The sequence below is a fragment of the Ciconia boyciana genome, chromosome 4 (assembly GCF_034638445.1).
Source record: "Ciconia boyciana chromosome 4, ASM3463844v1, whole genome shotgun sequence".
Taxonomy (NCBI): domain Eukaryota; kingdom Metazoa; phylum Chordata; class Aves; order Ciconiiformes; family Ciconiidae; genus Ciconia; species Ciconia boyciana.
Window position 1 is genome coordinate 65,636,849 of NC_132937.1, and position 15,126 is coordinate 65,651,974.

General features: G+C 39.7%; 1 protein-coding gene across 2 annotated transcripts in view; it reads right to left on the minus strand.

Moving 5' to 3' along the window:
* Nucleotides 1–1,201: 1,201 nt before the first annotated feature.
* The window catches only part of SEMA4D (semaphorin 4D), an 87,995-nt gene continuing 74,070 nt past the window's right edge, over nucleotides 1,202–15,126 (minus strand). For both annotated transcript variants that reach the window (XM_072859557.1, XM_072859556.1), the window contains 9 exons: nucleotides 14,764–14,877; nucleotides 13,425–13,576; nucleotides 11,499–11,674; nucleotides 11,233–11,389; nucleotides 10,219–10,441; nucleotides 9,660–9,775; nucleotides 5,317–5,489; nucleotides 5,044–5,087; nucleotides 1,202–3,902 (listed from right to left, as the gene is read on the minus strand). In XM_072859557.1, coding sequence (XP_072715658.1) covers nucleotides 2,986–3,902; nucleotides 5,044–5,087; nucleotides 5,317–5,489; nucleotides 9,660–9,775; nucleotides 10,219–10,441; nucleotides 11,233–11,389; nucleotides 11,499–11,674; nucleotides 13,425–13,576; nucleotides 14,764–14,877 — 2,072 coding nt within the window. In that variant the 3' untranslated portion in view covers nucleotides 1,202–2,985. The remainder of the gene's footprint in view (nucleotides 3,903–5,043; nucleotides 5,088–5,316; nucleotides 5,490–9,659; nucleotides 9,776–10,218; nucleotides 10,442–11,232; nucleotides 11,390–11,498; nucleotides 11,675–13,424; nucleotides 13,577–14,763; nucleotides 14,878–15,126) is intronic.

Sequence of the window (15,126 nt, forward strand, 5' to 3'; positions counted from 1 at the left end):
TCTCACTTAGCTTAAACAGGCAACTACTATTCAAACAAAAGCTGAAAGACAAATGTTGAATTTCTATAGTAAAGATAGCTTTGCTCTTCTCTTATACACCTCAGATAATATATTCTTCGTAAAATGGATGTTGCCATTACTCTAAGTACTTTACCATCTGAAATAAGTTAAGACTAAAAAGGAATAACTGATCTGGTCCAGAAAAATACACTGAATTCAAATCCAACAGAAGTGTATTTTTTAAAAGGCATACATACTGACAGTGAAAATATTTACCTGCTAAACATCTGTATGCAATCATGATTCAGTGAACTCCTTCAGCATGCAAATGAGCCTATTAAAGTCAATTGCCTATTAATGTAGTAAAGTAGGCTGCTAAATCAGAGCCTGCATTTTACAGTACAGTATTCACAGTGCCAGATTCTTGGTAACAGCACGTTCACAATACATCCTGAAATGGTCTTCCTTTTCCTTTCTTTTTTTTTTTTTAAACATCAAAAAAGTAAAAGGTATACAGTACATGGCGACATATCTAAAACTTTAATGCAGAAAATGCTGATTTATACAGGGGTCCTCCAACTTACCTGTGGCTTGGCAGAAGAGGTGAAAGGCTCCCCGGACACTAACATGCTGTGCCTGGTCACTTAGGAAAGGTGGCAACAACATGACCTTTACAGGGTCTGTGTTAGACCAAACATCAGGCTGGGTACTGGTGGGTGAAGGAGGTGAATCACTTCCCACACAGGACAAAAAGGAGGTACCAGTAGGAGGGAAAGGTATAGGAGATGAGGCTGTGTGACAGAAGAGGACAGAAAAGAAAAAAAAAAGAGGGTACTAAGGAAAAAAGTTGTAAGAAATACATCACACACTGAAGAAATAATGCAAAAGGACAAATGAATTTTAGAAGGGTAATAAGAGGAAGTGTCCCTAGGCCGCTAGAGAAGAGAGCTTTCCTCCTTCACCCACGTTTCTTTCTCCATCCTTCCAATCCCCCCCTGCCCCGGGCTGTAACCCATTCAAATAAAGCTGAGAAGAGAATCTCCTTCAAATTAATTACAAAGGTTTTCACTTTTCCCCCTTAAAGGAAACGACAAGGAACATTAGTACTCGCAATATGGAAAGCAGTGTCATTGTGTCAAGTTTCATAAAAGTCAAGATAATACAATTTATTTTAATATTTATTCTGTTATATGTACATAATTAAAAATAGAAAAATAAAACCAAACTGAATCTTATAAAATATAAACTGTTTACACTACGATGGTCTAAATTATGTTCGCGTGAAAGTTCAACACAGAAAAGCAGCCCAGGCATACTGCTATTTACTGTTAAAATGTACTCTACTTCTAGCAATATTTACAGAAAGATGCAGTGAGAGGAACAATTCTTCAGGACTGTACCACACAAAATGCTTTTACAGACAAACAGTGCTGCTGTGAACCAGGCTGAGAACAAAAGCACACTTCCACATTTGCAGGCATGATTCACATAAACAGTTCAAATGACTGATTGTTTGAGCAGCTCCAGTTTCAGTCTCCAGTTGCATAGGAAATTGGGAAGGTATCATCCAGAAAGGGTGACGCTGCAAAGATTTGTCACAAAAAGAAGCTGAGTTATTTCTGAATCTGAAAAAAAGAAAAAAAATCTGCAATGTTTTCTCATCAGGCTGTATCCTAACAGTCCATTCCAGCGAGTCGCTAGCTGACTTATTGTAGTTAATTCTTCTCGATGCCTGTTTTGCTTCCACAGTGCAAAAAGCCTCTCTCATGTCACTGCTAACTGACAGCTGCTTGCCCGTACTGTTTCATTTAAAAAAAAAAAAAAATCCAGTTTTGTATAGAAAATAGAATGTGACTATGTCCAGCTTGCTGGTTAGGGTGTGGGAAGAAAAAAAGGAAAAGCATTCCTAAATCTATTATTTCCTCCCTCCTATCCCCACTTACTCCATGTTTTGTACTGATATTGTTGTACCTAAATTTCTAGAAAGCAGCAAAGAAAAAAGCCTTTAAACAAGATTATCCCTGAGAGTCTTACACAAATCAAGCCAACACTATCCCCATTATACCTTAAAATCTAAGATACTTAAAAAGCAGTTAAAAAAATTAACTTTAACCAACTAAAGAGACCTAGTGTGCCGAAACACAAAGCATAAAACTAAAAATAATCACTAGAAGCCAAGAGGAAAAAAAAAACGTCCCAATCTGGACAAAAGTCTATAATTTACCAATCTGATAAACTAAACTTAATTTCCAATTTGGAATTTAAATGAAACTAGGTCTTTTTTTAATGGCAGCTAAAAATATGTGTAGACTGACGTACTTTTTAAAGCCAACTGAATTAGAAAGTTACTTTTATCCTATGGAAGAACAGGGCTGAAGAACAAGCAAGTAACTGTTCACCAGAGCAAAGCGCTCGGTGGGGGAAAAACTGGGAACAAACAAATGGCCGTCTCTTTTCCCAAGTAAAAAGCGATAGGATGAGAGGAAACGGCCTCAAGTTGCGCCAGGGGAGGTTTAGATTGGATATTAGGAAAAATTTATTCACCAAAAGAGTTGTCAAGCATTGGAGCAGGCTGCCCAGGGAAATTGTGGAGTCACCATCCCTGGAGGTATTTAAAAGACATGTAGACATGGCGCTTAAGGACATGGTTTCATGGTGGACTCGGTAGCGTTAGGTTTACAGTTGGACTCAATGATCTAAAGGGTCTTTTCCAACCTAAGTGATTCTATGATTCTATGATCTGAAACTGGCCATTTAAAAAAAAAAAAAAAAGAAAAAAGACAGTACAACACAAGATGCTATGGTCTGCAGACAAGAACACCACTTCTCTAATCTGGTGAGATCTCAATGCAAATTGGCTTGCTGTACAGCTTAAGCATGTAAACCCCGCTATGTCTCAGCTGTCACACCCATGCTCTCTGTGCTCAAATAGCTAGCCGCAGGACCACAGCTGATTTCCACCACTGAAATAGACGAGTGGGTCCTTCAGTCCCCCTCCACATCTGAGTCGGCGTACTTGAGCTCACACTTGACATCGAAGGGCTTGTCCTTGGCCTCTCGGGATGCCTGCGAATCCCCTGGCTGCAGCTGGCCGTTCCCACAGTCGGGCTCAGTCTCGTAGCCGGTGTCGTGTGCCGGCTTTGGCTGCTCCCCGCTCTGGTGGCTGACGCTGCCTTGCTCCACCAGTGTCTCCTTCACACTTTGCTCGCAATCAGAAAAATCTGACTTTGTTTTCTTCTTACCAAGCAGCATGACAGAGCGAAATTTCAGGCACTGCCCTGGCAAGTACCCTTTGTAACAGTTGTAGGAGAGCAGGCACAAGAAGAGAATAAAAAAGAAGAGGAAGAGGAACATCAACAGGAAGTTATCATTTGACTTGAGGAACATCGTCTTTTCCGGGACCGCGTCAGGAATTGAATTGAAGAGCTCTGTGTTGGAGGCTGCACTTGTTAGGACAGGGCCAATGGGCTTTGTTACTATCCTTGCTGTTGTTACCGGTACCATCTGAGTGGTCGAGGTGTGAGCGGTAGACCCCTCGGTTGACAGAGCTGACACTTTTGGCACATCGCTATTACCTTCTGTTGGTGCAGCTGCCACAGTGGGGCCCACCGTGGTATGCTGGATCTTTTTCAGTTCCAAAACGTGCTTAGCCAGCACTTGAGAAAATTTCTTATTCTTCACTTTTTCTTCTGACAAACACTGGTAAACACCACTGTCTCCTTCTGATAAATTGAAGATGAGCAGCGCCTTTTCCAGCAGACGGTACTTGGGGCTCTCCACTCTCAGCACATCATCTTTGAACTTCCAAACTACCTGTGCCAGATTGGACTTTTGAGAACACTTGAGTTCTGCTGTGCTCCCATGCTTGAATGTATGCTGTAGGGAATTCTCTCTTACTTTATCTGGAACATCAAAATAAACGTGCAGAGTATCAGCAATGATTCCTGTTTGCTCTAATCCGTACAGTTTCATGAGACTGTGCTATAGTCTTAATGGAAACATAAAGATTACAGCATTCAGGTTACCTCACAAGACCAAGATGACAGCATGCAAGAATCTCAGTGAAATACCAAGCTACAGCTGCGTACGAGACATCAAGACCAACTAAGAGACAGGACACCTCAAACTCTAAGACGGCCTCCACTTCTAGATAAAGATGAGACCTTGTTGATCCGCAACTGAGCGTGCATCTGAGACAAGTCATTGTTTAAGACAAGATGCTGAACTTGGTATCACTTTATATGCAATTAGTGCATTTTAAGTAAATCAGCAACTACAAAATATCCAAGAAGAAATTGAGCAAAGTGCTGTTACTCAGCTTAAACTCTCTTCTAAAAAAATATCACCACTTATGGCACACCCACAATGCAACATGATAAATTAACAAAAAAAACAACAAGCAAAACTCTCATGGCAGTCCATGCTTTGCTTGGACTAGAAATAAAAATGGAGTAAATCAAACTCTTAAGAGCTTTGTTTACTGCAGTACAAATCTCCTGTAAGACTACTCTTCTTTAAGATCTCCTTGATCTGGTGGCAGCAGCACACACTATAAAGAAAGGACCTGTGGTTACTTGCCTTAAAGCAGTATGGAGGGTACTTCAGCTGCTGTGTATCACGTTCTGAGTCCCCCTCCCCTCTCACCATAAAACAAGCTTTTTTCAAGATCATTTCACCTGATCCAGCAGCAACAACCAAGCACTTATCAAGGCTTATAGTTGAATGTCAAATGCTGTATCACAGAGACAGAGGCCTCTGCACTAGAAGTACTTATGGTAAATACTGCTTTCATTCACAAGTCGCTGTTGAGGTGCCCCCGTTCATTTCAGAGGTTTGTGCACTGCACACTGAAATGTATACAAATACAGACATTTTAAGACAACATGCAGGCTGTACAGATGCTCAAATATTCAAAAGCAGAATCTCATACCTATTTAAATATAAATGAATGTCCAGATAATCACAAAAACCAAGCCGAACTAAACACAACTCTTTCACTACTCCACCTAGACATGTGAAACAGCTCTTTGAAGACTAACTCACCAGAACAAGATGATGCATCTCCACCTATGTTCTGAATCCAGTTTCTGTAAAAGGAAGTCCAAGTATTACAACTTCAAATCTTGTTTCCTACAGCCTGCCCATCCTCTCATACTAAGTAAGATTCATCTTATCTAAATAGCACAAGCAGACATAGATGAATAGGAAAAAGTCTGCACTTGAAAACATTCAGTTAAAAAAATGCCAGTTATCAGGAAGAGGCAAGACTGATGCAATATTGATTTTAACTGTAAGGTAATCAAAGGCTACCATTACCTTTCAATTTCACTTTCTTTAAAAATATCAATGCAGGAAGCTTCAAGAGGTTTCCAAGCACAGTAAGGATCCCTTGCTAAAACACAGTCAACACAAGTGGTGTACTTGTCACAGAATGCCACTGGAGACTGAACCACACCAGAATTTGAACCAGCATAGAGGTATCTTCTGCCCTAAAAAAACAAACAGAAGCACAACAAAAAAACCCACAGCCAATCACTTTCTCAAAGCCAAACAATCCAATTCATGAAACAATTTAAAAATTATTAAAAGTAGAGAGTTGCATATATACAGCTATGTTTGTAAAAACTGCAGCATGAGGGGAATAAGTATTTTGATTAGCTTTTACTTCTAGAAAGGAAAGTAAACTTATTTTGAAAATATTCAGTGATGCTGGAAGTACAAAAAGACAAAAGAACAAAAATCTGAAATAGATAGTTTATGAGAATGGAAAGTAACCATGTCTAACTGTTGCTTTATCACACAGTTTTTCCACAAATATGAATGCACCAACAATCTTCGTATGAGGCAAAGCAAGGTTGTGCTGATGACAAGGCTGCAGCAGGCACATGCAACCCTGAACAGGCAAGGCTTGCTGTGTGTAGGACCTGCTCCTGTTAACCCAAAGCAGCCCTACTGCCTTCAGCTCTTCTACCAGTCAGGTCTCTGCAGCCACATCAGCACCAACCTTACAGGAGTCAAATGCAGCTGCCTACTTGCCACTCAATGAGGAACACTGGACAGTGTTCAACGGAAACAGCACCTGCATGACATCTAGGAAAAGGGGGATATAAACAGAACAGCTGTTTGACCCACTGTTGCTGGGGATCCCAAACAAGTCTCACTCCAAGCACAGCAGGAAAAGACCATGCTCATCCCAAACATCCTTCTCATAAAAGGCAGGCAGCTGCCCTATTTCACTCATCTGTTTCAAAGCTCAGGGAAACCGATGGCTAAAGGTACACTGTGAATTTACATATTATTATGCAGCGCCTCAAGAAAAGGGCCTGTGCTGCAGCCCAAAACCACTAGTGACCGACCATCCAAGTCCTTTTGAGAGGCTGTGCATACAAAGCCGAACAGCACACCCCACCTTGGCAGTAGGTTGGCTTCATCCTGAGCAGAATACCGAGTGGATTTATCAGCACCCTACCGCAGTTGTCATGGCAAATGAGCTGGATCCAAGCACAGAGTTGCTTTTCCTGTACTGCAGCCATACGGATGCCAGTATGTAGAAACGTAGTGAGGAGTAATGTCTGCAGTGAGACTGCTTGACTCCAGCAGAATGAATATGGTCACAAAGTGATGGGCAGACATCCAAGAAAGATCTCTAGTGCAGAAACATTCTTCAAAAACCTCATGTTTGTGGTGCAGACTTGTGGTCTTGGCATCAGAAACAGCCTCAAGAAAACAACTAACAGGGCATCTTAGGGCTGAATTTAGGTTTTGGGGCTCACTGTCACTCTTTCACTAAGGATGTAAGGAGGTTTTGCCATGAGAACTCGGAAAAGGTTAGTCTCTTTAGTGCAATGATCATGAGAAAGTCTGTCTAAAATTAAGCTAATGAACGATGCATTCTGACTAACAGCAGTCTCTAGAGGAAGCTACAAGACCAACCACAAATCAGTTTGGATCAGTCTCATATATGAAGCATGCAGACAGCTTTTAAGGAAGCTCTTGACACTGCAAGATGAAACACAAAACTGAATCAAAAAAGAATCTGCTGGCACTGTTGGAAGATGGACTTTGAAAGAGAATCAAAATTCAGGGACATACATTCAAATGCAGTATTTCATCCTGAAACTTAACTTAGGTTAGTGTTGGACTATGCTGGCGTGTCCACAGAAGGAAGTCTGCAGTGGTGGGGATGTACAGCTTTCTAGGAAAAGCTCCCCCAATGCACTGGATGCTGCTCATCTCTAGCACTCTGCTAGCTAACATCCAAGCCAACAGTGCAACACTGTGCATGGGTTGTAGTGCCTCAGTATGGTTCCCAGCTGGTACATCCACAAGTTCAGAGAACATGCAGCAAGCTGAGCAGACCATTTTAAAAAATCCAGACACATCTTTCAGTCAAGCAGGAGTTACAAGGATCTACTGTAGGCTCATCTGACTCTGCCCACCACCCTCCAAACAAGGTGAAGGTATATGGGAAGGGCCTGGAGACTACTGCAATAATATGTTCAGAAAGGACTCTGACTCCAGAGAGGTCTGAAGCCCACCATCAGGATAATAACTATTACCCTCTTGTGGTTAATCCACTACACATATCACAATATGAGCTCTATGAAGCACTTCAGTAGTAACTGACTGTGATGTCCAAGGAGTAGAAACTTGTGTTTTCACACTGGGGAGCAGAAGTAATCCCTGCCTAGGTGGTACCATGACTATACAGCTTTCATGACTCTGGCACCTGTCCCAACCTCCAACTCTTCATCACTGAAAAGGACTGCTGCTTTTATGGGAATGTACTGGGCAGCACTACTTCAGTTTTGAGTGTTAGTTTTATGTGTCAAAAGTTATTCTAGCAACAAGGAAATTTTCCCTTGCAGAAGATACAAGCTGTTACTCCCCACAGTGCCATGTAGGAAGCAGTGTTTTTTTTCAATCCTAAAGGAGAAGTTTCTTTGTGAAAAGACAGCACGTCCCCTATGCAGCCCCTACACCATGTCTCACACTGTCCCCTTTCAAGATATTCTTGAGGAATTGAGCATGTGTCACTTGGATTCAGAGTGAAAAAAATCAGTGCCATCATTTCTACACTAGCCTTGTCTACCAAGTGTGTACTGAAACTGCTAGATCACATGTCTTTAGTATCAGGCCTATCCCTTCCCTTCCACTCCCCAGAAATGGGGGAATCATAATTAAGCCAATGTATGAATGATCCCACAATTTACCCACGATTAGAAGAACTGGCATTAGCATATTTATTAGAAGAGTTATCTATCATTACCTTCTATCACAGGGCAAATGCTGAAACGTCCTGTCAAAGCAAGGCATTTGAAGCTTTCTTTGCAGATAAAGCACAAGAAACCAGCAAACATTTATATATATATATATATACACACACACATACACATATACATATATTAAGTTGCCAGTGTGATGCATCATACAAAAATAATACAAACACCTTTACTGAAATCTATGAGCATGGAAGTTTTTAACCACTGATTTTCATTTGTCTATCAAAAGTATACTCCATCCTCCAGACTTCTTTCTATTTTAAGCGTGAAAGGACAAATAAGCATGCAAGATGAGCTTGAAAGAATTATGGCATAAAGCACTCTTCCACTGAGCTGATCATGTTGGCGTGCAAAGTTTTATTAAATATCACACGAAAATAAAAGCTGTTTCTAAGACATCTTGGCAGTATTCCTAAATCCCTAGCTGCAGAGCATTTATCGATCACTAGGTAGCTACTGAATGCGAGTATTACTACCAGACACTTTGAAAGAGTCCTTCTTTCCTTAAGAAACCTTGAAGTTTCGCCAGTTGAGGGGTCTGATACTACAAGCCTCTGCTTAGGGTAATAATTTAATAGACATTCACAGATCTGCAGGTCTGAGTAACTAGGGCCAGAAGCCTAACTAGTGTACAAAGTACACACAGTTATTGTCCTCCCACTGTCACAAAAGCACTCCAGGATTAAACCCAGACACTGATTGATAGCACAGAACAACCGCTGGGTTTGAAGCCTGTAGCAAGGCTTGTGTCCCCCAGCTGGAGCTGCAGCTAGTGCCCCGCCGGCCAGACAGGACCTCACCAGAGGTCCTCACCCCCAGCCACACCAACATGATTGCTCTCACGATACATCTAGCATGCAGGAGCCTGCGAGATTTGGAACAGCAGAAACCAATTAGTTCCACAATTATGAGTCTCTCTGCCAGACAAGACTGTTCTCTCTTCTTAGATTATTTCCTCATAAAGATACACCATTCCTCTGCTAAACCCCCAAGAATTTTTCCTCACGGATTTGCAATGGCCACAAGGGGTCAGGATTTTTACATTACTCCTAACCTGAAAACTGGTACCTTAATACAAGTTACAGCTTTCAGCTTCTACACATGGAATCCAAGTGAATACATGCACACCTGTGCCCCCAAGCCCCCCACCCCACCTTCCCCATACCTACATACCTTCAGAAGCTTGCCACCTACCAAACACACTGAAATGTAGCAGGCAATACGTGATATTGCTGCAGTGCGAGGAGTTACAGATGCAGCCTTTGGCTCTGTGCACACTGACGGTCTTCTTTTGTCACAACAAGATTACAAGGTGGTACTAAAAAGTTTTGTGGACGAACAAAGTGAGATGAATGCTGTGATGATTATAGCACTTACTTTTCTGGATGAAAGCAAGAGACTTTGGACTGGCTCGAAGTTTGGGAAAAGCTGTGTCTCTTCAATAATATGCATTCCATTTTCATAGCTGATAGCTTTGTGCAGGGCTCCTCGATCTGAAACAACAAAGCAATATATTTAAGATCCTTAAAATAAGAGGCAGGAAAAAAGTGCACAATTGCTATAAGTTGTCTCAATAATCTGCTTGCTGTTCAGCTGAAGACTTCATATAACTCTGTGCCAATGGCAACCATTAAACGTACCATCATAAGGAGCTCTGAGCAAGAAATAACATTTTGGGACAAATAATGACCGCTTAGGGATTAAATTAGGTGTGTTTTGCTGCACTCATTGCAGTTTTGCAGTTTTTTTCCTGCAATACTTCTTCAAAGCATGTAAGATTCTCCACTTACTCACCATGGCCCCTTACTTTTTAATGAAAACACCGGCTGGTGTAAAAGCATTGCAAATATGGACATCTCAAGAGTTTCTCTTAGAACACACTTCAGCCTCAAGAATCAGTGCATCATTAAAAAAAAAAATGTTTTGCAGAACTCACCTGTACTGATGAACATAACATCATATACGGTGCCATTGAGTGCTCTGACTCTGTCTACTACAATCTGAGTGTACTTCACGTCTCGTTTTACTAGTCGAGGTCTGTCTCCCATTGGAGTCACTGAGTCATCCATTAGAGGATGATCTTTAACAAACTGCAATGTTTTGTCTGGTAAATTCAGAGAACTCGCGTAGTTTGATGCTCTGGCTTCGTTGTTTATACACTAGCAGGGGAGGGACGGAGGGGAACAAACCAAAAAAAGAGACAACGAAATTATATCGTATACTTGTACAAAATAGAGACAACTAACAGCAGCCACATGCATTTTCTTCTCTGCATTATTTTGGCCAGTAAGCACACCTTTACATTATACTCATTCTACTAAGGAAGGTCCTTGGGTCTCATAGCACTTTGGCTTCTATGATGCACTAAACCCTGAGCTTCGGACTACATTTTTGTTTGGGCTCAAAATACATTTTAGGAAAACATTATTTCTGGACTCTTATGCTTCTTAACTACTTTTAACTGTCACCTCATTCAGCAGTAGCAAGAAGATGACTGCAGGGAATAAAAGAAAGTAAGAAAAGCATGAAAGAGACCCAACACTATGAACATTTTAGTTTGCAGAGCAATGCACTGCATTGGATAAACCCGCTGAGCCTACTGAGACAATGCAACGATCGCTATCCTTCTGTTAATCTGAACTAAAAAGTATTTGATGTTGCTTAGTGTATACTGACATCTATTTCACCACTAGGAAATTAGTAATAAAATAATGAATATATGAAACCAGCAAAGAATTCAGTTATAAATTAAAAAAACCCACTTTGATTCCCAGATAAAGTTCAGAATAAATCACTTCAGTGTTTTTCCACAAAGTCTTTACAACAAAAAGTAACCAGATCAGGGCAAACTAAAATTAAGCTTTAGTAGGTTATCCAATATTTTCTAGTTTCTTTACTCCTGAGCATTAAGAAAAGATTACTGATCAGATCCAAGATTACAGAAACTTACCGCACCAGGTCGAGGATTAGGAATTTCCCCATTGTATCGTACCCACTTTGTATGAGACTGTTCTACTGTAGCACTCTGCATATATTTTCCTTTTGAGAAAACCTCTTCTACAGTAGACAGATTGTATGCACACACTGCTGACAGCCCCACATTATTCCTAAAAGTTCAGGAAGAAACGGAAAAAATTATAGCAGTAATTATTACTTGTTGTAGTAACCAACTGAGATTAAAAGTACTTATCCAGGAAAAGGCTATACCACACTTACAGTTGTGGGGTGAAGACTCCATATATCACTGGTTCCTTCAAAGTTGGAGACTTGAGAATAAAAACATCATTGATAGTATTGAAAATTAAATTCTTATCAGGGATGGTACAAATCAATCTGGCCTTGAGAAAGGAAGTCCATTTTTTCTGCAAAGTCCTTAATCCTCCTTGGTCCCTCTTTTGATGTTAAAAAAATAAAAAGGTGTTTGTGAGGAGAATTAGCAGTATTTTTGCATTTAAGAACCACTGCTATGCAGCGTGAAATTACTGAGCCCTGTTACATTCTAACATTTCATCTACAGCAACATCAATAAATGTTAACACATTCACAAACAGAAAAAGTAAGGAAGCCACAGGAAAATTAGTTGATTCAACAAAAATAATGCAGAATGGTTTCTATCAACATATATAGGTAAGCTGAGATATGAGACTTACAAAAGAACCATACTTCAGCAACATTTGAAAAATTGAGACAAGCAATGTACCCTTAGAAAAAAACTGCCTATTAGAACAAGTAAAATGACCGTGGAAATATTATACTGTACCTTAAGTGAAATAAGTAACATTGCCTTTGTTCTGTGACATCTAAACTGCGATTTAAATTCTAATGTTGCAATATGCACTTAAACTTGCCTGACATTAATAACTTCATTAGAATAAATGCAGCAATAGCTTAATTCTGCAAGCAGTTACCACCTTTATTAAGGATTTGCTGAACCAAGGCTTAAAGAAGGAAAGATATAGCGATTAGAAATGTTTCAAAATACTTGATACTTGAGCTGTAGCTCTGCTACTTCTCTTCAAAAAGCAGGCATATGTGAACATTATTAATATTTCCCATTCATTATCCAGTGCTGTTATGCAAAGTATTAAAGGAAATCTGCAAAATTTATGAAAACAATTAAGTACAAATGCTTATAGATTTGCAACCTGCCATTGATTCCTATTTCAAACAAACCGCAACAATAAAGCTCTCATATTCCACGATACTCCCCTTATAAAGCGTGCACAAGCTGTCAGTGGGCAGAGAGCCATAATAATAAGCCTCATGTAAATCTGCCTCCAGCTGCTTTTTTAATGGAAATCTCAAGGGCACTAACTTGTTATTGATGTTTTGACTTCCGTGTTTAAATATAAACCAGTGAAGTCAAAATAAAACATTTCAACCTCATCAAAATGAAACTGATAGATAAATTTCCTGTTGGAAAAAAAAATCCTGAGGAAATTGATACATTCCACTGCAAAGGTTTTTGTTAAATCAACATTTTCTCCTGGAAAAAACCTTTTTCATCAGCAAGATTTTTAACCAACACTCCTGAGTACATACTTGAATCAGCCTAACACACTGAAGTTTAAACACACCAAGTATGACAGAATCAGGCTGCTGGTGACCGTTTTCCTTGAGGCTCTGGCAGTTCTAACAGCTTCATGGAAGTCCCATCTGTTACACCACAGTCAAGAGCTATTCTGCTGTGGACACAGCTATGGTTTTGTTTGTATACAGCTACTTGAAAGTAACTTGACAAACATCCTATCCGCTCAGCTCCAACCAAAGTCAGTCCCCCAGGGAGCTGTACTTAAGCTTAAGGGTTGTTTAAAAAAAAAAAAATAAAAAGGAAAGCCGGGGAGACCCTTTTTCTGTTGCTGCGTTTTGTGGTGGTTGGGTTTTTCCCCCCAGGGGTGGGTAGAACCCTCAGAGGTACTGAAATTTCACCACTGTGCAAAATTAAATCAACTATTTGTTCCCAAAGCAACAATTAGGTTTTCTCAGTTCTGAAGAACTGATTGAAATTGCTCATTCACCAAGATTCACTAAGTTCGACCACTTCCATTTCATTGGCAGTAAGTCCACAATAATAAATGCTTTTTAACAAACACACACAAAATTCTAGTTGAATTAGTAAGAGCAAATTGAACTACGTCCCACCTTGCACACTCTAGCTATTCTTGGAATCATCAGTTTTCCAACAAATTCATACTCCACAGACACTTCGGTGAAAAAGAAGTATATCTTGTCATCTTCTCCATCTGTGCTGTTTTGATCTGCTCTTATCACATCAGCAAAAACAAAATTGGGCTCTGCAGATACAAGAGAAGAATTTTATATTATATATGAGCCTACTAACTTGATTCCCTCAAAGACACTCTAGGAGTCCTCTTTCACCCAAACCTCACACTGCATTTACCCGCTCTCCAGTCACTGATCTGCCTACACAGTTTGCAGTTCATAATATGAATACCATTTCTAAAAAAGGAAAAAAAGAGAAAGGCGGAAAAAAGAGAAAAGCGAAAAAGAAAAAAGAAAAAAGAAAAAAGAAAAAAGAAAAAAGAAAAAAGAAAAAAGAAAAAAGAAATGAAAAGAAATGAAAAGAAATGAAAAGAAATGAAAAGAAATGAAAAGAAATGAAAAGAAATGAAAAGAAATGAAAAGAAATGAAAAGAAATGAAAAGAAATGAAAAGAAATGAAAAGAAATGAAAAGAAATGAAAAGAAATGAAAAGAAATGGGGGAAAAAAGAAACCAAACCACAAACCCTATGGGAAAGCACTAAGATACCTGAGACACCTCTATGGTCTGCTATCTCGTTACTTGAACATTCTTCAGTCCACACTCAAGCATGGTTTTCTAATGGGCCTGGAGAACTACCCTCCCTTGCCTGCCTCTCCTCTATTTCAGCTATTAGCTGAAACACTAAAAATGACAGTATCATTACAACATGTATTACAAAACTCAGTACCCTGTACTTTTTGGACATAATGCATCTTTTGGAATATACTAACTTCATGATTTCGGTCCTTTTTGGCAGGAAGCCACAAACCTCTGAGCATTCACAAAACTTGGTGAATTCTGAAATTCAGGAACTGAAATTATTAGGAACCATGATCAGCTCAATTTGAAAACCTGTTAGAGACCAAAACCATTCTTTTCCTTACTATACCGTAACTGTGCTGCCTTACTGGAAGGATGAACAAGTAGATATGAAATAAAGTGTAGCCTTTTAACATCAAGTTGAAGCCTATATGTCTTGAAGCTGTTTTCGTTGTCAATGCTGATAAAAATCGTGAAATTTCAAAATAAAATCTCTTGATGGCACAGATGAGGGCACACACTCACATGAGTGTATGCCCATACAACAAAATCCATTCTGTTTGAGATATTAGACAATGCCTTTTACCCCAGGTAAGGCACTTAAAACTCTTTGTCTGTAAGTGTCACACTGAAGAAGGAAAAACAATGTGGTTGGGCCAGTTCTCATGCCCACTTACCATTAAGCCAAGGTATTGCATACTCTGTTCTCAGAGGGCTCTGATGAGAGTGCCGTGAAATAATAGGTTCACTTCCCAAGAAATTGTAAGAAGTCCCGGAATAAAGCTCTTCATCTTTAACATAAAAACAAATATTTTAGACTTTCTTATGCACTGGATACCGGAAAGGGTACATAAATATTTCGGGAGACTATGTAAGCTTAAGCTTCCCACAAGAAAAGATAAACAAGGACTTCCTCTAAATTGCACCAGACAAGTCTTCTGCGTTTGTATTTCTGCTGACCATTCTCAAGGCTAACACTTCCACACTTGGGTTTATTATTGCTCTAATACAAGCAACTGGCAAAAGTAAGCACTGTTTTT